The sequence below is a fragment of the Monopterus albus genome, unplaced genomic scaffold (genome assembly GCF_001952655.1).
Source record: "Monopterus albus unplaced genomic scaffold, M_albus_1.0 scaffold181.1, whole genome shotgun sequence".
Classification (NCBI taxonomy): Eukaryota; Metazoa; Chordata; class Actinopteri; order Synbranchiformes; family Synbranchidae; genus Monopterus; species Monopterus albus.
The window spans coordinates 92,363-114,568 of record NW_018128061.1 but is presented as its reverse complement, the minus strand read 5'-3'; the positions used below and the strand labels follow the sequence as shown (position 1 = coordinate 114,568).

At 41.3% G+C, this 22,206-nt stretch overlaps 2 protein-coding genes across 2 annotated transcripts; one reads left to right on the top strand and one right to left on the bottom strand.

Annotated features, from left to right (window-relative positions):
• Nucleotides 1–3,780: 3,780 nt before the first annotated feature.
• c9 (complement component 9) lies at nt 3,781–8,331 on the top strand. The gene is made up of 11 exons (XM_020616915.1): nt 3,781–3,854; nt 3,937–4,027; nt 4,758–4,908; nt 4,984–5,125; nt 5,781–5,919; nt 6,042–6,263; nt 6,414–6,654; nt 6,762–6,881; nt 7,427–7,602; nt 7,840–8,074; nt 8,174–8,331. The coding sequence occupies exons 1-11, from the start codon at nt 3,781–3,783 to the stop codon at nt 8,329–8,331; spliced, it is 1,749 nt and encodes a 582-aa protein (XP_020472571.1).
• A 6,019-nt stretch (nt 8,332–14,350) lies between these two features.
• Nucleotides 14,351–16,572, bottom strand: gas1b (growth arrest-specific 1b). The gene has a single exon (XM_020616903.1). It carries the CDS (start codon nt 15,883–15,885, stop codon nt 15,109–15,111), a length of 777 nt encoding a protein of 258 aa, XP_020472559.1. The 5' UTR covers nt 15,886–16,572; the 3' UTR covers nt 14,351–15,108.
• Nucleotides 16,573–22,206: the final 5,634 nt, after the last annotated feature.

Sequence of the window (22,206 nt, the reverse complement as noted above, 5' to 3'; positions counted from 1 at the left end):
CTAAGCGCCGAGTGCCACTTGTGATATTCCCAGGAAGAAAATCCTCAAGTCACACAGGAAGTGTTTTGTTTGGTGTTTGCAAAAGCATTAATGCCTGTTTGTTTTGGATAGCTAAGAGGAGAGCTGGATTGCTAGTGTAAGCAGGGAGAGTCACAATTCAAAGACAAAACAGAAAAGAAATGCATATAAACCTTTAGGAAAAGAGCCATCTGTAACAGCTCAAACTAAACATCATGTTGTGATCTGTGCAAACATGAGCACTGATGTCATTGTGGCTTTTTCCTGTGAGCTGTTGGGTTTCACTTCTGTATTTTCCTCTTGAGACCTCGGCCAGGGAGGTTGGCTGCAGTCCCATGGGCCTTAAACTACTTAATAATATTTGCAGCTGTGGACACAGGAACATCAGCTGCTTGGAGGTGGCTGTGTAGCCTTTACCTTGACCATAATATTTTCCTCCTTAGTGTTCAGACAGCTCTCGTCTTTCCTCTCTGTTTTCTGTGTTCAACATGGTGCACACAATAATATCAAACAGCTCAATGAGGACTTCACTTAAATATTCTGAATGGCTGGTTATAAGTCTGATGGTTATAAAATCCACTTATTCATTACCATTTCCACAGGGGGCCAATCATTTTGTTCAGGTCATTTCAAATAATCTTTGTAGAATAACTAAGAAATCAGCTGCAGGTACAGTATGCACGACAAAAGAGCTTTATTTAATTTCGATGCTTTTCAGGAAGAACAGAGTATACTCACAGACAGATGCCGATGGAACAGCTTCAGTGCACCTTGGCATTGACTCTCCGAGTCTCTGAACTCAGAGCGCTGTTTAACACGTAGCTGTAACATCTCCACTAAGTGTTCAGCTGGGTTGAGATGTGGTGACTGAGAAGACCACGGCATATGAGCCTCATCGTTTTCATACTCCTCAAACCACTCATGACTCCTCTTGCTGTTGTTGGAAGACACATTTATTCAGGTCTTTCCTTTAGTTTGTCGCCCTCCCGTATATAATTCTGACATCCCAGAAATTGTGAGCATGATTTTTGGCAACAGTACAAATATAGCTGTGTGGTCTGATGTTCAAGTGATGTACAGTATATTCGATGTTGTAAGCTGAGATGTTTAAAATGAGGGAGTAAAAGTCAGAGGAAGGACATCCTTCCTGACTTTGTATCCTGTGTTCTGCTGATAGAAGCAGGTTTTTAGAAGAAGAGACCCAAAGAAACCAGATAATTGACTAGATGAGAGTCTGTGGTTCCCCTGTACACAATACATTAAGGGACAGCAACATATGTTTTGCAGCAGTTTGCAGTACAGTTTAGAAATTGATTTCTTCTTTTCAGTGATGTCTCTCTGGTCCAGTTTCATTGTCTGATGATGTTGGGGTTAAAGTGTTGGTTCCCTGTTGTTCTCAGTGTGATTCATTGTCTCTTTAGATCAGTGACATACCCAATTCAAACACACCCTTTCCTACAAGAGGATATATTGGATGCTGTTTACTCATGTAGGCTCATGTGAGCAGCAGGGATTCTGGTAGGAAGAAGAAAAATATCAGATAGCTTTCAGAAGAAACAGACTACAGATGGCACAAGTCAACACAAACCGTAACACATGGGATTTATTTTTTATGATGGAATGCTGAAATGTGATCCTGAAGGCCACAATCCAAACATCAAGCATTTGGGGCGTGAATCCTGGAACTGGCTGCCATCACAGCCAGAGCCTAAGATAGCCATTTATTTCCAGTCCATAATTGAGGTAGTCCTAGCCTGTGTCCTCTCTGTTCTTTTAACTCTCAGCTACCCTCACAGCTCTTGACCATTTCACTCTAAAAATACAACAACGCAGTAGCATACGCGGAAGAAGCAAAGTCATCATGATGACAAGATTCTGTGGGATATGATGTGTATATGACAGTAAAACGGAGCAACACACTGTTCCACAAGTGTTTCCACACCAGTCTCCCCCCCTTTGAAAAACAGGAAGTCTTTCTAGTCAGGAGAAATACTGGCCAAGCACCTTACCTACACTCTGGTTTCCTGAGAAAGTTGGGAGGAAGCTGCCAGTCCTTGTAAAAGTGGTGACTTCAGCACATATTTGTCCCTCTCCAGTGGGCCATGACTACACAGCCTGTAAACTACCCCAGCTCTGCTCGCAAGTACAGGGAAAAATCAGGACAGGGCCGTCAGCAGAAAACACTTGTCAGCTGAATATTCTGGAAGTTTTTATAAAGTTTAATTCTGGATGAATCATAATCCTAATAAGACCTGTCTACTTTACAGCTAAGTGAGCAGTGTTCCCTTTTCTCTTTTTGGTGACTTATACGTGTTGAACTCTGTCCTTCTGAAGAACAAACTCATGCAGACTCAGCAGCCTCCCAGGTCACATGACATATGACATAGGTTGTAGGTGCAATAGTTTAAACTTCCTGTACAGTGTGCAGCACTTATGTTGATATATTAGCAAACGTGTTTAATATACTTTACCTAGATGCAAGTGTATGAATTGTTAATTAGTTTGAACTGTTGTGTTTCTTCATAGACAAGGAAACACAATATTGAATTCCATCAGTAGTTGCTGCCATGTTGCCATCTTGTGGACACAGAGTTGCACTTCAGGACACGCTCTAGTTTCCAGACATCTGTAATGTGGCCAGATGCAGAAAGTGCACACTTGGCTGAATTTTGCCATGAAGTTGCCCAATCTCAGATGATGACCTCAGTGTACCATAGAAGTATATTGTCAATATATTACAACAGTCAAGAAGTGCCTCTATAAATATTTGTTCTGCTGTAAACCTGCCTGAATGGTTGCATAACCCTGGACACACAGAAATGAACCAAGTGTCTCCAACAGTAGAAACATTTTTAAAATAAAAACACAATAAATAGCCTTTATCCTGTGGTATAAATAGTGGATATGTGCTATAAGAAAGCCTAAAGGTGGTATGACAGTGTAAGGATGTCAGTGAAGGAAAACGTGAAACATTGTCTATTCGCCATGACTGAATGTCCAGTTCAGTATGATTAGTAGTTGTCAGCTTCCATGTGCCAAGTGTCTCCTCACATTTCACGCAGCAGCCTGCCTACCTCCCAAACTATATTACAAAATTGATCAGATTTGCTGAATAAGAAAACAAAAGATCCAAACAACGGCTTTTTAAAAATATTTCTCTGTACCATGACATCAACAGGGTTTCAAATTTGACTCTTATGTGGTTTCAGTGACTTTGTTTTTGTAGTTTATGTAGTTTTCTGTCATATTTCTGTGGTTGTGCTTGGGAAATACAGTATATAGTGAGCAATCTCCAATACCTGTGATCACATCAAACTCAAAGCACAGGCATTCCAAAAATATTTCTGCCATGTGTTATGGAGACATGCTCAAGTCTGTTGCAGTGCAGTGTGTATTAGGCATTTGGACCACACAGCATAACTAAAACAACTGTTTACAGAGTAATGTCCTAATATAAGAGTTTGCTGAGATAAGAAGAAATGAATGATCACTTTTACTCATGCTTCTAAGCAGACTTCACTGACACTGTGAAGAACAACATGCACTCAGTGGATGAGTAAGATGTTTTACTTTAAACAAACACTCTGGTTTAGGAGTTTCCGAGCACTGAATCAATATCCCTGCACATGAAATCTAAGCTATTGACTGTTAAGACAGCAGCAACAGTCCTTCTGCAGTTGGATAATCATTGACAGGGTGGTAGGTTAAAAGACTAAAAAAGGGACAGACATGCAACACATTTTGTCTTGTCAAAGGTTCATCATGAGGGCTGAGGTTGTTTTCCAGCTGGGCTTCTGTGGTCTGTGTCTAACTCTGGCACTTCTTGGAGAGGGAATGTATGTATGTTTTCTTTTTAATTTAAACGATAGTAATGATGTTGTTTTCAGTCACTTCATTGTATCTAATTGGGCATTTTAGGGGAGTGGAACTGCCCGATCCACCAGCGGTCAATTGTGCATGGAATCGCTGGTCAGAGTGGAGTTCTTGTGATCCTTGCACAAACACCAGAGTGAGTCTATTAAACTCCATTGGCTACAAACCTCAAATCTAAGCCTGGACTAACTACAGTACCCATCAGCTAATATGTTACAAACATGGCTGTATAAAGCTGAAGCTACGTATTTGGCCAAAACTGCGTTAAGACCAGAATCTGGCTGTTTTACCAAAACATATTATGTCAGACAAAATTTGTAAATCTAAGGGGAAAAATACAGTTTTAGAAAACCAAACACCACTGACAGCCAATAAGCGCTGGTGCTTAGCTACAGCAAATTAGCTTTAGGAGCTTTATTAGCTTAAAGCTTGGTTCATAATTGGTTCTGTTTCCAAATGAAAAGTCAGTTCTGATGCTCTAACAGCTTGGTAGTTGAGTTTATTAAACTAGCCAAATCTAATTAAAATTTCAAAAAGTAACACCAGCCTATATTAGTAACTGCCACCCATGCAGCCTCTGAGTATGTTGTTATCTGATGTGATTAACTTTGAACCACATACTTATAGAGTTTGTTCACATGGACAAGAAAGGCCAAACGTGTAAATATGGTTTTAGGTTTTTATGTGGGGTCTGTAACAATGATTAACAGTCAGTCTAAAATGTACAAGATTCAATTCTTACAAGTTCTCACACTGTTTCAAACCCTGTTTTCCTAAATGTAACTGTTTGTGTACTGCTCTCTGCCTTTGTACAGCAGTGTACTCTACACAGATGCTTATCAAAATATATCATTTTTGATCCTCAGAGACGCTCTCGAAGTGTTGTAGTGTTTGGCCAGTTTGGAGGCGAGGCGTGCCATGGATCACTTGGGGACAGGGAGTTTTGTTTAACAAATGCTAAATGTGACGCACCACCGCCCCCAGACTGCTCAGACTTCGACTTCCAGTGCGAGTCAGGTACTTCAGCTTGTCAACTACAATACCTCTTTATATTATTTAAGCCCCATAAATTTAACTCATACCTCTGCACAGGTTCTTGCATCAAGAAGAGATTAATGTGCAATGGGGATTATGACTGTGAAGATGGGTCAGATGAGGACTGTGACCCTGTCCGCAAACCCTGTGGCTTCGCTGCCATTGATACCAATGAGCAAGGCAGAACAGCAGGATATGGGTATACAAGAATGTGTTATTAAAAGGCTAATTCAGTTGGAATCAGAGTCACCATACAGTAATATGAAGGCAAATAGAGGTAGTGGAGAGGACTTCCATCAGGACAGCGCACTGGCCCTCTCATGGTGACCTTACAAATGATGAAAATGTCATTGTTGTCAGGAAAGCAGCTTCAAAAGAGATACTTTTAATTTAATTAGTATTTGAATAATATATAAAAAACAAAAAGTATTAGATATTTGGGAAATATGCTTAGTTATCGAGTTAGAGAACATCAAACCACTTTCATGGTTGTAAGCTATAAATGAAGCTAGAGCCGGCCACCTTTGATTAGCTTAGCCAGTCTTTAGTTTAGCACAAACACCTAACCTGATACTATCCTAAGGTAAATACATCTAATAGGCCCTCTAAAGCTAAATAAGCATTTTTAAAATAATATTTTATTTCTTTTTTATTAGCCAGGCTGTTTCACCCTCCTCTCTGCTTCTCCTTGCTTATACTTCATATAGCCTGTATGAAAGGTATCAGTCATGCAAATAGAATCAAATGAACAGATTTCCCCAGAGGTGCACTCAGGAACTCTTCAAACGTATCTTAGGTAGGAATCATATTGTATATACTGTAGTCTGAACATGGCCACTGTGTCCATGCACCAGAGTCACCATCCTGGGTGCAGATCCTCGAATGAACCCCTTCAACAATGATTACTTCAATGGAAGGTGTGATCGAGTGACAAATCCCAACACTGGGCGTCACGACAGGGTCCCCTGGAATGTTGGTGTACTAAACTATCAGGTTAGAACTGTTTCTCCTAGTTTACTCCAAGGATGCGTTTACTGGGTGTTTTTGTGTAATGTCAGTGAATATTCTAAAAAACAAAAATCTTCCTTTAACCCTTTGGCTCCCTGTCATTCCAGACTCTGGTGGATGAAACTGTTTCTAGAGAAATCTATGAGGACTCACACAGCCTTCTGAGGGAAATGCTGCAAGAGATGTCTCTTACAGTTGATGTTGGGTTTTCTTTCAAATTCAGCCTAAGTGAGAAGTCTATGTCAAATTCTTCTCTAAAAGTGGGTTTGGATCTTAAATATGCAAAGTCAAAGATTATTACAGAGATGTCGCAGTACTCCAGGGCTGAGGTGAATGTAATTCACATTACAAGTAGTTGATAGCGCACACAGCAACATTAACAAAACTACACAAAAGAGAAAATGATGGTGTAAGGAATGTGTAGAGAGCATAAATACTCTGCATCTGTGCTGACTAAACCTTCTGTCCTGCAGACTCAGAACAAGAGCTTTATGAGGGTGAAGGGCAGAGTGCAGCTGAGCACCTACCGGATGCGCTCTCGTGAGCTCAAAGTGGCAGACGAATTCCTGGAACATGTCAAATCTTTGCCCTTGCAGTATGAGAAGGGTATTTATTTTGCCTTCCTGGAGGACTACGGAACCCACTATACCAGAAATGGGAAGTCTGGTGGTGAATATGAGTTGATCTATGTTCTCAACCAGGATACCATCAAGGAAAAACGTATGTGGCCCTCAGCATGGATTGTTTTGATTTTCTAAAGCTGAGACTTCTGTCTTGTGTTGACTAAATTAGAAATTCTCATTCCCTGTACTTTGTGATTCTTGCAGGTCTGACAGAGCGAAAGATTCAACAATGTGTCAAATTAGGAATCACAGCAGATTTTGGGGTTGATAAAAACCCAAATTATAATCGTGACGGATGTAATAACGTAACATCAAAACAAGAAGGTCTGCTCCCCCATCCCCCCACCCACCCACTCTTTAGAAAAGTCTAAGTCAACATTTAAAGTGCAGTTTTAAATTGTAAGTCTATCTAAAATCTAAAGGACAGTGCTCATATAAAGAGATATTCTTAATCATTCATCCTGTTTGCATTTACAGTGAAGTGATTTCTTTGTACCAACCTTAAGACACTGGGGATGTAATTCATCCATGTTTCAAGCAAAAATGCGTTTTGAAGTTTAGACAGGGCCAATATGAGGCTTCAGCAGTGTGGGTTAGGTTTAGTGCCAGTGTTTTATTCTGGCAACTGCTAAAGTGTGTCACTTTGCCTTATGGCTCAACAAGGAGCAGTCGTCTTGGGAAGCACTTCTGGATGAAAAAGACTGTAAACTTGGAAGACTGTGCTATGATAGGTGTGTAAAAATCTAAACCTCTGTTTTGTCACAGGGAAACTGTGCACAGATGCTGTGCTTGTTATAGTAACGGTAAGGTTTGCATTAATGTATCAGTTATGCAAAGTCATTAAAAGCTGGTCTGCTGTCACTACATAGGTGAAACAGAGGGAAAAGCACTGGTGGACAAGGTGATGACATCAGTCAAAGGAGGTACTCTAGAAAGTGCTGCTACTATGAGGGCTAAATTAGATAGGGACGGAGTGATGGATATCGCTACATATCAGAACTGGGCACGGAGCATCGCTGACGCCCCTGCGCTGATTAACAGTGAGGTAGGAACGACAGTCACCAGCTATTAGACGGAATTCTATGAAATTTTGTACAGACATACATGGTATCCAGAGGATGAAGCCTAATGACTTTGGTGATGCTCCTGTTACCATGACGATAGCATTTAACTCAAAGCACTGCTCTGCCTGAACGCACACAAGGCAAATGAGAGATGGAATTTTTCTGTTATCAGTTCCTGGCAAGCACCAAAATGATCCATACTTTGTTGTTTCTTGCAGCCAGAGCCCATCCATATGTTAGTTCCACTGGATATGCCGGATGCTAATGCCAGGATATCAAACCTGAAACAGGCCACAACAGACTACACAGCAGAGTATAATGTGTGCAAGTGTAAGCCTTGTCATAATGGAGGGACTCTCGCTCTGCTGGACGGAAGATGTGTGTGTCTGTGCCCTCACCTGTTTGAAGGCATGGCTTGCCAGAATTACAAGGGTGATAAAGCTAAAAGCCCAAGTAAGTATGAACATGGGTGAAAGGTACTGTAAATCAAAATAGAGTATCCCAGCATACCAACAAGGACACTGATGTGTTAATTTGGACAATGTTTTTCAGGCCAAAGACCTGATGTTAACCAGGAAGGTAACTGGTCATGTTGGTCTGCCTGGTCCAACTGTAGTGGAGGGAAACGCACCAGGACACGCGCCTGCAACACAGAGGGCCTCCTCGGAGCTGCGTGCAGAGGAGACACCAGCAGTGAAGAATATTGCTAAGCAGCTGGATGACCATTTAATAAACATCAGCTGTCTTTCTGTCTCTTTGACATATAGGCTTTGCTGTACACACACACACACACACACACCCTATATCAAAATCATGAACACTGAGATCAGAGCCATCTTGGGATTGGTAAATAGATAATGCAGTTCAGAAAACTTTGTTTTAGTCCAGGTAGGTTTTTAATTTTTGTGATCTAAATATGTGGAATTTTATTAAACAGTGGAGTTGGAATTAGTGTCTATGAAACTTAAAGGACTAACACTGGAGAGTGTAACAAACATTAACAGCCACAAAACCAGTATCAAGGTTCAATTCATAATGTGTCTTTACTGTGCACTGTTATTACAGATGTGGTGCTGTGGTCATACAAGTTTAAAGAGCTACTGTAGCTAATGTACAGCTGTACGTTGTCCAGAGGGGAGGAGTTCAAACAGTTTGTGTCCAGGGTGTGAGGGGTTTGCAGTGATCCTCTCCGCCCTCCTTTTGACCCATGAGGTGTACAGGTCCTCCATGGAGGGCAGGCTGGCACCGATGGTTCTTCATGCAGTCTGCCTGACTGTCTGCTGGTGTCCATCCATCTATTATCTATACCGTTTATCCCTGAGTAAAGTCACGAGGGGGCTGAAGCCAGTTTATGAGCTCCTAATAAGAACGACTGGGTAGTAGTTGCTCTTTATCACATATATCTGACAAAATGATGTCTGACAGATTTGTAATGGAGCAGTGCAAGGGAATGTATTATTCTGCTTGCAAATGAAATCAAGTCTCCATTCTTTATGACCAGGTGCAGCTGTGTTTCAAAGGATGTGCTGGGTGAGGAAAACCAAAGCAGTTCTGTCTCTCTGCCCAGCGTGATGACCCCATCCTCAGCTGGTGGCATGTCCCATGGAGATGCCCTGCAAAGGCCTAGAGAAATCAGTGCTGTCCTTTAAAGTGCATGTGGCCCTGGACAGAAAAATAAACAGCAGGTTCTGTTTGATTATTAATCCGATTAGAATTTGATTATAATAAGCTCCAGAAGAACGTTGACGTATTGACTACAATTAACACTGGGCGTCTTTCAAGTTAAAACAGTGTTGGCTGAACAAGATATTAACGAGCTAATAAGTCATCTTTAAAAAGATGGGCATGTTCCAGCTCACAAATGAGAACCAGATGAGAGGAAGCTGCCTGGACAGAGAGAGAGAGCTGACAGAGAGGACAGCTGGTAGACAGAGGTCAGAGATTTAAGGTGCTGGACATAAACAAAGGAACACATTATATTTCCTCAGTTTGCAATTCCTGAAATCTTTCATACATGTTTGTTTACCCAAAAATGTTTTGGTAATTTTTGATATTTGTAAAGTTTGGGAAGGAAAAGTCAGTGATGATTCAATACTTTTGGAACTAACATAGAAACAAAAGCAAGCAAACAAACAAAACAAGCAAAAGCATTGTCATTATACAAGGCTGTCCATTAGTGCTAATGATAATCAGATGAGGAGAAAACCTGCATAAAATCTCAATAGTGTTTGTATGTTCTTTCAATAAAGGGAGGGTTAACGTGTGGTTCAAGTTACTGCTGCAAAATTACATTATATTGCCAAAAGTACTCACTCACCCATCCAAATCATTGAATTCAGGTGTTCCAACCACTTCCATGGTTACAGGTGTATATAATCAAGCACCTAGTCATCCAGACCGCTTCTACAAACATTTGTGAAAGAATGGGTCGCTCTCAGGAGCTCAGGGAATCCAACGTGTTCTCTGGAGTGACGATTCACGCTTCTCTGTCTGGCAATCCCATTTAACATGGGAAGGCTGTGCAATACTGTGTGTACATGTCAGACCTGTTGTCTTGCACATGCTTGAACAGCAGGTCAAGTCTGCTTTGAAGCAGCACTATACCCAATGCAATTCCCATCAATTAGCTCTCACACTGGATAAATGGGGTGACTGTATTTGCTTTGCTTAGCAGCCTTGGATTCTCTTGTTTGCTTTTGGATTTAAAATCTGACATTTAGCGCCAACACTGCAGACGTAACTGGAGCTCCTTGTGCTGGAGACGGCCCCACAGCAGTCGGAGTGCTGCTACAGCCTTGCACAGAATTTAGAAAATGTGCACAGACCTGTAAATGGGAGATGTGCTTCGATTCAGCATTTTCTTTCTGCCTATTTTAAAAACACAAAGATGTTTTCTAAAGTGAATGCTTTAGGATTCTTCTTCTTAATCCTGTATACCATAATTCTAAATGTCAACACTGGCCAAATCAAAGGATGTTGCTGAAACCCTTTAGAGATTCCAACAAATAACTACTGATTGGGCACAAACCACACAATAACCTAAATATGAGAGTCTTATATATATATAGATGGAGCAGCTTTCTGGTCCCTCTGATCTCACATTATTTATTGCTTTTTCAGTAAACTTTTTTGGAATATTATCTCATGTCATTACTTAAATAGACAGGACTGACAAGGTGATGAATGAATACTTGAGAGGTAACCACTGGGGGCGGTGGCCCCTGGCCTTTGGGATGTCAGCACAATAGAGTAAAACTCTGGGACCTTATTGAGCTCCAGGGAGACCCCATTCACTGCAGATGGCAACCCAGCCTCAAGCCATTATCTGAGTCTAATGTGCTTTGTTCTTTCTTCAGTCCTCAACAGAACAGTGAGGACAAAATAATGAACCCCTCTTTAACAACAGACTGCCTAGTTCTGTTTTCACTCATGTTTACACGTCATATAAATGGATTAACACGTGAACCTTTGAAGCTTGAAAATTATGCCAGTGGTACACAACAGGTTAGTTTTCTAGTATAGTCCAGAATGTGGGAGGACCACATTTCCACTGCCGACATGTTGAGAGTACATGTTAGAGATGTTCCAATGGAAAATCTACAACCCCAAATAAATCAAGACAATAATCAAACCCTACATATTTTATTTAGCATTTCCCCCATACAGACATTAAAAAATGAACACTGTTCAGAGCTTGTCAGACATCTCACACAGAGAATTCAGTTTGTTCTACTTTGTAAAAATGTAACTTCTTAGTGTAGAATTCTTCACTTTGAAATTTGCAGCTCAGATGGAAACTCAGGGTTTGCATTAAAGTGTGAACCATTGCTGTCTCATCTCAAACACATATAGACCTTGCATTCAGTGAAGAAGAGGTGAGGGATATTTTTTAAATGAAAGTCCTTGTAAGGATGTCAAAGGAGCCCTGTTGAACGCCTAAACGCTAGGACACAATCGGAGTTAGCCCCTCCCCTCTGCCCTGGGTCACCAAAGGTATTGAGGTTTTAGAGTGCTGCCACGGCAGATTACTACACACAGCTGTCACAGCACCGTGGAATTGAATTTATGGCCCTGGTCAGCTATGTTTTGCAATTCCCCCTCCTCCTCTCTTGCTCCTTGAAAACTTTGCACCGCTGTTTTTTGGCTGCACTACAGGAAGGAACCGGAGGACAAATCCTACCCAGCCAGGCAGGTAGGGAAAACCTGATTGGCTGATTAAATATCCCCTTTTAGCTGATTATTAAATGTTAGCTAAGGTCTGGAATTCATAAACAATATAGCCACTACACCGCTACTCTGACTCAGACTCAGCCATCCAATCTTCACATCTCTGTAGGTCAGCAGCAGAGACAGACTTAGATTTAGTGCAGTTCTGAAGTCATCCATGGCTTCTGTAGTTCATCTAAGGACATGTACGTCCTCAAGGCCCTTGTCCTTTGTCACATTTTATATAAACCATACTAAATATAAACCAATATCATAATTCATCTTTTTTAGGTGTGATTCATAGGTTTGGCTTTGGCTTTGTGGTCTGAGTATATTTGTCATAATTAGTTTGTTGTTTAAGCTGTAATGTCGTCCATTCGTCCCCTCAGTGTGACAGTGCATTCACCTTTCAGTTTTGTTACATTTCCAGTTTTGTTGTGATCCAGTTCAGCTTTGTTGTAACTGAGAAGTCACTTTTATGCACTTGACATACAGGTACTGACTTAGCAATTATGTGTGGTTTTTGGTAAACAGAACCAAAACAGGGCTGCAAGACTGACCAGAGGAGGCTTTTACGGGGTGGCTGTGGCTCATGAGGTAGGGCAGTTGTCTCCTGACCAGCAAGTTGGTGGTTTGACTCCCGGTCTCCCTGCATGCCTAAGTGTCCCTGAGCAAGACACTGAACCCCGAATTGGTCCCGGTGGCTTGACTAGCGCCAGTACAGCCTGTTGTCATCGGTGTGTGAATGGGTGAATGGTGTATGATCTTCTGTAAAGCGCTTTGGCCAGTGCAACACACTGTGAGAAAGCGCTATATAAAATACAGTCCATTTTTACTGTGAAGATGCTGCAGGCACTGGTCACACTGTTCACCTCAATTCTCCAAAACCTCCATGAATCACCTAGAAATAATGACTAGCTCTGTCACCCCTGAACCATGCAGCACAGTTTCTTTTAAAAGATACCATGCAAAGCCAGAGTGGTCACACTGAACTGCTCCACTAGATGGCGATGAACACGCCTATTCAACCAGATACCTACAGATGTTTACAGTAGCTGTTTGCCTTGATATAGTAAGTTCTGAGTGTGCGTCCCTGTCACTGTTGACCACTATGATAGACAATCTGTAGACATAACTATAGATCTAACACTTCCGCTTGTATACATGTACAAACATGTAGCCCAGCTGGAGGCTATAGCCTTCAGTGCTTCAATGACTCTGACACCGACTTGTCCACCAGAGGCACACCTATCTCAGATAAGGTCCAGATGATCATAGAGAGCCTAAGGAGCACCCAGTCCTCACTTGAGATGGGCGATGAGATCGAGAGAAATGTGCTATCAGGACAGGATGGTCATTCCCAAGTCTGCAAGGTTGCAGTGGGCTCTTACATGGGAGTCAAGTCTAAAACTAAAGATCCCACTGAAAATCAGCAGGCAGATGTTTCCTCTATGGTCAACCATGAGAGCAGTGACTCCGACAGTGATGATTCTGTGGACAGAGGAATTGAGGAGGCAATACTGGAATACCTGAAGGAAAAAGACGATCCTAAACGCAAGGCAGAGCCAGGCTCCACTCCTCTTCAGCCAGCCAAAATTCCCAGAAAAAACCCATCTATTCCTGAAATTTCTAAACAAAGTTATCCTGACAACTTCAGAAAGAAGTTAAGGAAGACAACTACACATCGGATTATAAGAGAACCAACTGACAGCAGGACTCTGGACCGATGCTCTGAGAGAGCGTCTCCTCATGCCCCCCAACTCCCTGAAAAGGGTGACAGAGGAATAGAGTGAATGAAGCGCCCCGCATCGTGCTGCTGGACCACTGTGGATTTTTCATCTCCGTAACAGAGGTGCCTTTCGACTTCTTGTCCAATCAGTGGGCTGGAGGGCTCGTCTCCTCTCCTTGAAAAGCATCATGGCTGCCATCGGTGGTTTCTAGACACTGGAGAGCTGACTGACTCATAACATGAGTCCCAAACATGTCACTGTTTAAAATTTTCATATTGGATAGTGAAATCCTAAATCCAATAAACACATCTCTAATGTACAACAGTTTATTTTTCAGAGCAACCACTTTGTCACCACCACTTTGTACTGCTTCTTGGTTTAACTGTGATGATTATACACAGTTCTTCTGTGCTGATGGAGCCTTTAATCAGTGGATTTATAAAATGTAAAGTGGATAAATCTGGACTTTGAATTGGTCTATAAAAGATTTAGTCCTATAGACAGATCCCACGAGTGATCACTACCCCAGCACATTGTGAAACTAAAATCCCATAGTGGCACCAAAGGAGACTGGATTTTAACTGGTCACTTTTGTTTTAACCATTAAACACTATGATATATTTAATACAGTAAATATTAAGTACGTAAACAAATCAAAACCGAGATTACTCTTAAAGGGCCGACATAGCTGTGCACTCCTTCAATCGCATGCAAAACCTGAATCTTTAAAAATATAAAACAGATAAGACAGATGTCCAAAAGAAGAATCATTTTAACATCTTATTTATTTAGTGTGCATGTACACTCTGAGGAGTGTTTTCATAATGGCCACTTGATATCTCCACTGGCCTGAACATCTTTTGCTCAGTGTGTCTGACAAACACATGGGGTGAAGATCAACAAAACGACTTAACACTTCTTCACTCCATTTGTGCTGCAAATCCCCAAGAGGAGGTTGTTTACCTTTCTCCCATCTGTTTGAACAGCTTTCTGGAATTATGCAAACATCCATGTTTGCAAGGTCAAGTGTGTCGCTCTCAAGAGCTTTTTTCAGTTGCATTCAGCCACGTTTTAGTGGCTTATATCAACTTTGGTGTTCAATGAAGAGGGTGTGGAGGAAGTCTGCTAGAGCTGGTATAAAACAGTTGTTCTGCTGAAATGGACACATAAGGTGAATAAAGACTTTTAGGTACTTCTATAAAACATAATGCAGTGAAAGAATAGAACTCACCTATTCATCTACAGTGCAAATCTCATCACAACATAAGCTTTGGCAAATTTCTATACAATATACTTTATATGTAACTTTCAACCTGGCTGCCATTTTTGAATGTGTAACTCAAATATGTGTACATTTGCTATAGACGACTTGATCTGAGCCACAAACTTTGCATGTTTGACAATCCACAGAAAATGTCCTGAGTATTAAATGACTGTGCAGATCTGTAGGACGAGGTTTTGGCTGAAATGAATAGTCCGCTCTGTTAAAATGGCTGAGGGTTGATTGACCAGGAGCAAGTCTGAGTTTATGTCCTTAATGGCACCAGCCTTTCAAATACATTTGGTTAAAACCAAAATGGTGGTCAGGACATTTAGCACAGTTTGACTAGGCGTGGAGTCACTTGAGCTTTCCACATATTGATAATCTTCCTGCTCCGTATAATCATACTCAGAATCATCTTCAGCGTCTGAAAAGCCGCTTCCCGCGAACCTGTCACCGGAGTCCGAGCAGAAAGTTTTCATGGTGACCTTAATGTACTCGCATATGGTCCTCTCAATGCCATCACACACACAAGTGTCTAGCTGTTGCGCTTTCGGTATGGAGCGCATGTTGGCGATCACTCTGCGGCACCCATCCGAGCACCTTTCCCCCCCGAAAAGTTTTCGGCAGTGAAATAAATAATCCCTCATAGCAGAGTTGCAAGACGGATCCAACTCACACTGACGTCGGGCTTCCGTGCAGCCCATGGTGCTGGTCCGTGGCAGACACGGCTCGATAGCTTGCTTGGTGTTCCTGCAGACCGGGTCCAAGGCGCAGTCGCAGTCCTCCAGAGCCGGGCCGCTCTGGGTTCGATTCAGCTGAATAAGAGAGGATATACAGTGACTGGGGCACTTCATGCGTTCCCCACTAATGACAGACGCGCAGGCATGGAGGTACTGATCATAGGCGTAATGGCACTCCGGCTCTCCATGGCACTTGAGGATTGCTTTCCAGCAGACCAGCCGTCGGCTGTGGTTAGGAGATCCGACACAGAGACCGATGATTAGGATGAGCACACTGCTTATTAACACCACTGCCCACTCCATCGATGTGGCACGGCTTGCCATTTCCACAAAAGATGAAATTTAAATAGGTTAGACGTCATATGAGCATCTGTGATTCCACCACGCTGCTCAAAACTGGTTTCCTTTTTGATGGTTTCACATCATGTCGAAGTTGGTGACTTGAAGTCAGCGAGACGACACAAAGTAAGCGGCACCTCATCGTGGATTTGGCTAAAAGAAGCCAACCAGATCTTAAACGTTGCTAAATAAAGTTTCCAGTTCTCGCCAGTCGTAGTCCGCTTCTGGAGGCTTCGCGGGAGCTTGTGTCTGTCGGTCAGCGCCCACACAGGCAAGAAAAAGTTTCGAGAATTGCCGTAAAAAGATGCAGATTGATCCCACACACTCTTCCAAAGGTGCAAACAGATCTGTGTTCCGAAGTCATTCCTCCCGCTTTCACTTCCAACCTGCGTCGTGATGAAGACTCTGGTGATGGGCTGATTAGGTTACAGCAACACCCACGTCCGATTGGCCCGATGAATGCTTGTGAACCTCTCGTCACTCGCGCGCAATGACGCACGTCACTGTTCATAAACTGAGGCGAAACGGGAGCTTTCTACTTTTCATTACTTATTGTGAAAATGAAAATGACTAGTTTATTAACATACTAACCTAAACATTCTCAGAGAGTTGGTAGATTTCAAAGCACAGTTAAGGGACAGTGTAAAAAGTGATCTTACATTTTGGCATCAAGAAATCATTTAGTAAAATGGGGGGTGCAGTATCCTTATCACACCTTTTTGGTCTGAAGAAAACCTGCATACTATGTTGTAATGTTTTATTTTATTGAGACAATTTGTCATTTTTTGTTGTCTTTCATTTTTTTGTTTATCCCAATTCATTTTTTATTAATAGCAAAGATTATGAGTTATGTTCTCTGTAGTATAACCATGAATCTCTTACATATGAAGTTTGGATTTAAAATGACACTTTGTTCAGCTGCTGTGTTGTGATTTCATCCTGTATCCAACAGTCTCTCTGCATCCCCGCAGGGAGGAGTGACAGCTACTCTAACATATGCAGAGCTCTTGTCTTACACTTTCCACCATGAAACATAATAAGCCTTGAATGCATAACTGTGATACAGCATGTCCATGAACACTGCATGGACACATCTGCACACCAATAAACAGCTAAAGCTCTAATAACTCTGATTTCAACATGGAGCTGAGAAAGTGCCAGAGGACTTCTCATGGGAAACTAAAATAACACATTTAGTCATTTTTACTGCAAATCTTCTGCAAGTAAGCAGTGGTGTGAAATCATTATCTTCTGGTAAAGGGTATTTCCTAATAATTACATAACAAGGTAAAGAATGTGAAGAGGGATAACAACTGTAGTCACACACCATGTAAACAAACATTAAGCATGAGGCCATTAGGAATCTACACACAGAGGATCTGCTGGGGCCTTGAGGGCAACAGAACAAAGCATAGAAAAGAAACCCACTCACCCACTTGGATAACTCTGTCACATCACCACACTATGACCACAAGGATTTGGCAGCTCTCGGGGGACTTGCAAACCCCAAATTGCAATTAGAGATTTGAGTCAAGACATTTGCAGAAGAGTTTCTGAGCCAAATGCCCCCCTCCACGCCATCCAGCTGACATCCCAGAGCAGCAGGCTGACTGCGACATTGAAGTGGAGGTTAGAGAAAGCTGAAATAGTGAGCCAAACTACTAAGGCCAGAGCCAAAACTTAGCAGACACCCAGTAAAGGCACCGCAGTTCTTCATGTATTTTATCTTTGTGCAAAGTTTGGCTGCCTCTGACTTTTGCCCTTTGCAGAGCCCCGTGCCCTGGTGCACAAAGCCTGTACAAAGCTTTCTTTTCAACACTAGTGACTCAAACTAGGAACACATTCTGGCCACACTTGCATTTCATTTTTCAGAAGGAGTCTAATGCATAACAGAACCAAAATCCCATCAGTGCTGGATGTCAGCCAGATAAGAACAACGGCCAGATTCAGCAGAGCCAGTGGCTCTGTATGATGGAGAAAGCAGCTGCTCTCCCCCAAACTGTACCCCTTAAACTACTTTAATATATCACTAACATTCCTTACTTTTACAACCAACTTCTCAGATTGTTCTGGGATATGTGAGTCACTGATTTTAAAAGAGTACCTCTGGATATGCATCCTGTACATGCAGTTGTTCATGGCAACTTGGATATAATAGTGTTTCCAGATTTGGAACGCGGTTCCCGGGAGTAGATTTGTAAATAGTCATGCAGAGACAGACATGCTCTTCAGTTTGTCTCCACCGCTGTCAGAAGTCATTATACACAAGCTCCACTGGCAGAACCATTCACTGAACTTTGTATTCAAGTGTTTCCAAGCTCACAGAGAGGGAGAGGCGGGCGGGGGGGAGTCTGTTTTTCTGCCTGCATTTTTCATTTTTCTGTGGCTCATAAAAAACTTTGACACCTGTCTTAGACACGTCGATATTTTTCTTGTCAAACAAAAGAGAGAAATTCAAGCCTTTAGTAAAAAGGAGAACAACTTTTTGGCATGAATATGCAGAACAAGTATGAACCACGTGGCGTGACAGTAGTTGATTAAACGAGATGGATCAAATTAACTGGATCAAAGTGATAATGTTGGTCTGTAGGCCAACGACTACTGATTGGACTCCCATGAAACTTGGTACAGATATCCATGGTCCTCAGAAAATAAATCCAAATGACTCTGGTGATCTCTTGATTTTTCATCTGCTGTAGCATCAGCAGCAAGTCGGCATTTTCACTTATGCAGAAAAAGATTCTGACACAAAACATTCTGGGTTCTCAAACGACGAATCTTAATCATTTTGCACAACTTATTTAGTACATTTTTATTTACTTTGGTTTCTGACCAAATACCTGCAAAATTAACAAATTTCCCACCAGCTTCACTGCTGATTAGCAAATGTTAGCTAAGGTTTTAAAACCAAAAATGATAGCTGCTAAACCATCGGGGTTGCTGACACGGCTATAGTTTAACATCCATGTTGCCTGTGCTCTTAACAGCCTCATTTTCTCTCTCCTTTATCACACCACAGATATTTTAGGATGGCACCATGTGTTCTCTGGAGTGAGCCACGCATCACAGCAGGACAACGATTTGACTTTGAACTCACAAAAGAGAACAGTTCAAACACGTGTCATTGTGGCTGTACTCAAAGCCAAAAACTCTGAACATGGTGATGTGAAGTCGAACTGATAAATTGTTTTGTTGTACTGGCTTCCCATCAGCAAGGCTTTCAGATTCCTTTGGCTGTAGCTTCATGGAAAAGATTAACACCGTGGCAGGGAGTAAAGCTGGATAACATTACAAAAAGATTCCTCTTCTCATAGATGCTATTTCACATAATGAGTTTGCAGAACGTCAGGTGGGGCTGTTAAAAACACTGGAACATTAAACTCCAGACAGAGAAGTAGACACAAAGGAAGACAAATGATAATGGCTACTGTAGTAAATTAATGACATCTTCAGTCAAATCTGGGTTATAAGAAACAATAGAAACCCTCCTCTACAGAGGCCTCTAAGTCTGCTGGTTAGATTCCTTCCATCCACATTATCGGGTGTTGTTTCTAACTTTAATACACATACATTCTACTACATGAAGACTCTAGGCTTAGGAAGAGTTTCAGAGCTCTGATAGGGCTGTCTGCATTGACAGTAACCACATGCATGCTGATAATCCAAACACACCAGCGCAGCACCAGCGGTGGTCTGGTCCAACGGTCCCCATCGCTGACACCTTGAAATAAATCATGATCGTCTGAGTGGACTTTTTTCTCCACTTTTATAAAACAAATATCACAAAAGCCAATGGCTACTACTGTATCTGAACCTCCACAAATGAAACAAAAGGAATTGTCCCATAGGATATATTGTGATAAATAATAGATTTATTTTGTGCCAATTCATTGCCAGCTGTTTTGCAGAGATATTTTCCACAAAGAACTGATTATATACATAATGCAGGTTTCATAATTATTAACAGATCAACATTCAGTGCAATGGCAGTCTTGAAAAAGATTACTGTGCACTGCAAGCATTAATGTTGCCTAGTAACATAAGTTTAGACAAAACATTTCCCATATTTCTCTTCCAAACTGAAGTCATGGTTTCTCCCATCCAGTATCAGTTTTGCTTCCAGAGTTTTCTCCAAAGTGATAAAACGCTTTAACTGGGAAACCAGAGACATAAGAGGACATTTAAATTAATCTCTTTTAAATCATTCAGATATAATTCTGAATTTGCCATTTTGACCTTGAAAATATTAAATGACATATCTCAGCACTGGGCTGAGATACAACTGAGGGTCCATTCCAAATTTAGGTTGAGGCAATATTTGGATTTTTTTTTCTAGTTAGTCTCAGTCAGGGTGGTCTGGGATACAGAGTTTGTTTGATTTAAACATAAGAGCTCTGGGTTTGCTGTCACCATGCTGAGGAAAGCCATGCTGGTTAGTTATACAAGAGAAGAGCTGGTCAGTCTGATATATGTACGTACAGTATAGTGTGATGGTTGAAGTTGTGCCTTTTTATGGTGCAGTCACAAACTAGGATCACACTCAGTGACAAGAAATCACTTTATTCTGCAAGAAGACAGGAGGTTTCCAACCATCCTGCCCTCATCTGTGGTTCCCAACCTGACAGACAGCCTTATTTGTAAAGTCAGTAACTAAATAGGTTTAAAGATATAGTTTATACCTTTTGCATATGAACTACTGTATACACTTTACCACGGCCCTATATATTATGGGGTATTTGTTGGATTCTGCCAATCACTATTAAATGATTGCTGTCCTCCTGTTCTCTCATAATGGAATTTAAATAAATACATAAAAGGTCAAACGTTTACAGTCACACTAGCAGTTATATAAAACTGGTACCAGTACGCAGTTAAATATAGCAACAGTTTGTTTATTGGAATATGCATTATAGTAATATTTATTATAGTTCTGCCTGCAGGGAACATGAACGTCTGAACCAAATTTCATGGCAACCCATTAAAACATTCTACATGCTTGTTTGATCAATTTCTGGATGAACATAAATATGAAAATCTGCTCTCTTTGTGATCTTCTTGTCAATCAAGCACCAGCGAGCCAGAGATCGGCTGCACGAGGAGGAGAGGACACACCACTGATGCACTGCTTTAACACTTCTCATCAGAGTGGAAAATAAGCAAAGGTTGTCTGGACACAAGCTGGCATCAGTCAGACAGCAGAAAACAGCTGGTACTGACCCGTCATTGTTAGAAGGAACAAAACTGTGTTGCCTCAAGCAAATTAAACAGGAAAGAGGCAAATGTCTGACATATATCTGCTATAAATGAACTGTCAGTGTAAGCAGCCATGAGACAATGACTTGTCTAAAATCTTCTGGTATGCTACCCGTTAATAATTATTATTATTATCACCAGTGTTTCAGTCTGTTAGCTTTAATTTGACATTCAAACAAAAAAAATAATAAACAGTGATGCAGCTTGATGCAAGTAGCTCCTTTGGGAAAAACAGAAAGTTCCTATGTTGGAAATCATCAACGGCTACCATACAGCTACACACAATCAACTCCATAACATGTTCCACTTAACTTAAACTTATTTTAATAGCCTTCAAATCAAGACGTGTCAGCTTGTCTTGTCCTTACACATAAGAGCACACACGTCCATACACACACACACGCCACACACAGTAGCAAGGGAACAATAAACAGCCTGGGTTTTGCTTTTCCTGCTAAATCTAAATATTGACTCAGAAACCTATAATCATACAAGGCCAGAACAAAATCAAAATAAACAAGTGCGCCTGTAAATTATAAGCGCTTGTGTGTCTCATGGGCAGTGTGGCACATGAATGCTGACACTGACAAACTCACATAAAAAGGTTCTGTTTTTAGTGAGTACCAGACAATATGGATTCCACCCAGCGCAGTGGAGCTGCATCTTACATTCTCTATATATATATACACAAAGGTGTTCTGTCAAACACACTGAGCCTCCTGTCTCTGATCAAACAGCAGCTTTCTGTTCACCTCATTTGACTTGACGGCAATAAAAATCCCATTATAATCTCAGAGGAGCTTTTGCACTTCAATACAAAGTTTCCAAGTGAAATAGATTTTAATTTGATTTATTCTTTCAAGCATGTAAAGACAGTTGATATGTCAACACACATAATTTTACACATATCCAACAAATGCTAATCCAATATCAATGTGCTTATACCTAGTACATGCTTGAATGGAGTAGGAAGAAGTCAGACTTATCCAGTCCTACCCCATGACATCATCTTACCATCATTGGTTTGCAAGCAGTATCTCTACATAGATAATT

Coding starts and splice junctions, on each gene's coding strand:
- c9 (XM_020616915.1), top strand. CDS start 3,781: ATGAGGGCTGAGGTTGTTTTCCAGCTGGGCTTCTGTGGTCTGTGTCTA. Junction 4,028..4,757: donor ATCCTTGCACAAACACCAGA/GTGAGTCTATTA, acceptor TTTGATCCTCAG/AGACGCTCTCGAAGTGTTGT. Junction 4,909..4,983: donor CGACTTCCAGTGCGAGTCAG/GTACTTCAGCTT, acceptor ACCTCTGCACAG/GTTCTTGCATCAAGAAGAGA.
- gas1b (XM_020616903.1), bottom strand. CDS start 15,885: ATGGCAAGCCGTGCCACATCGATGGAGTGGGCAGTGGTGTTAATAAGC.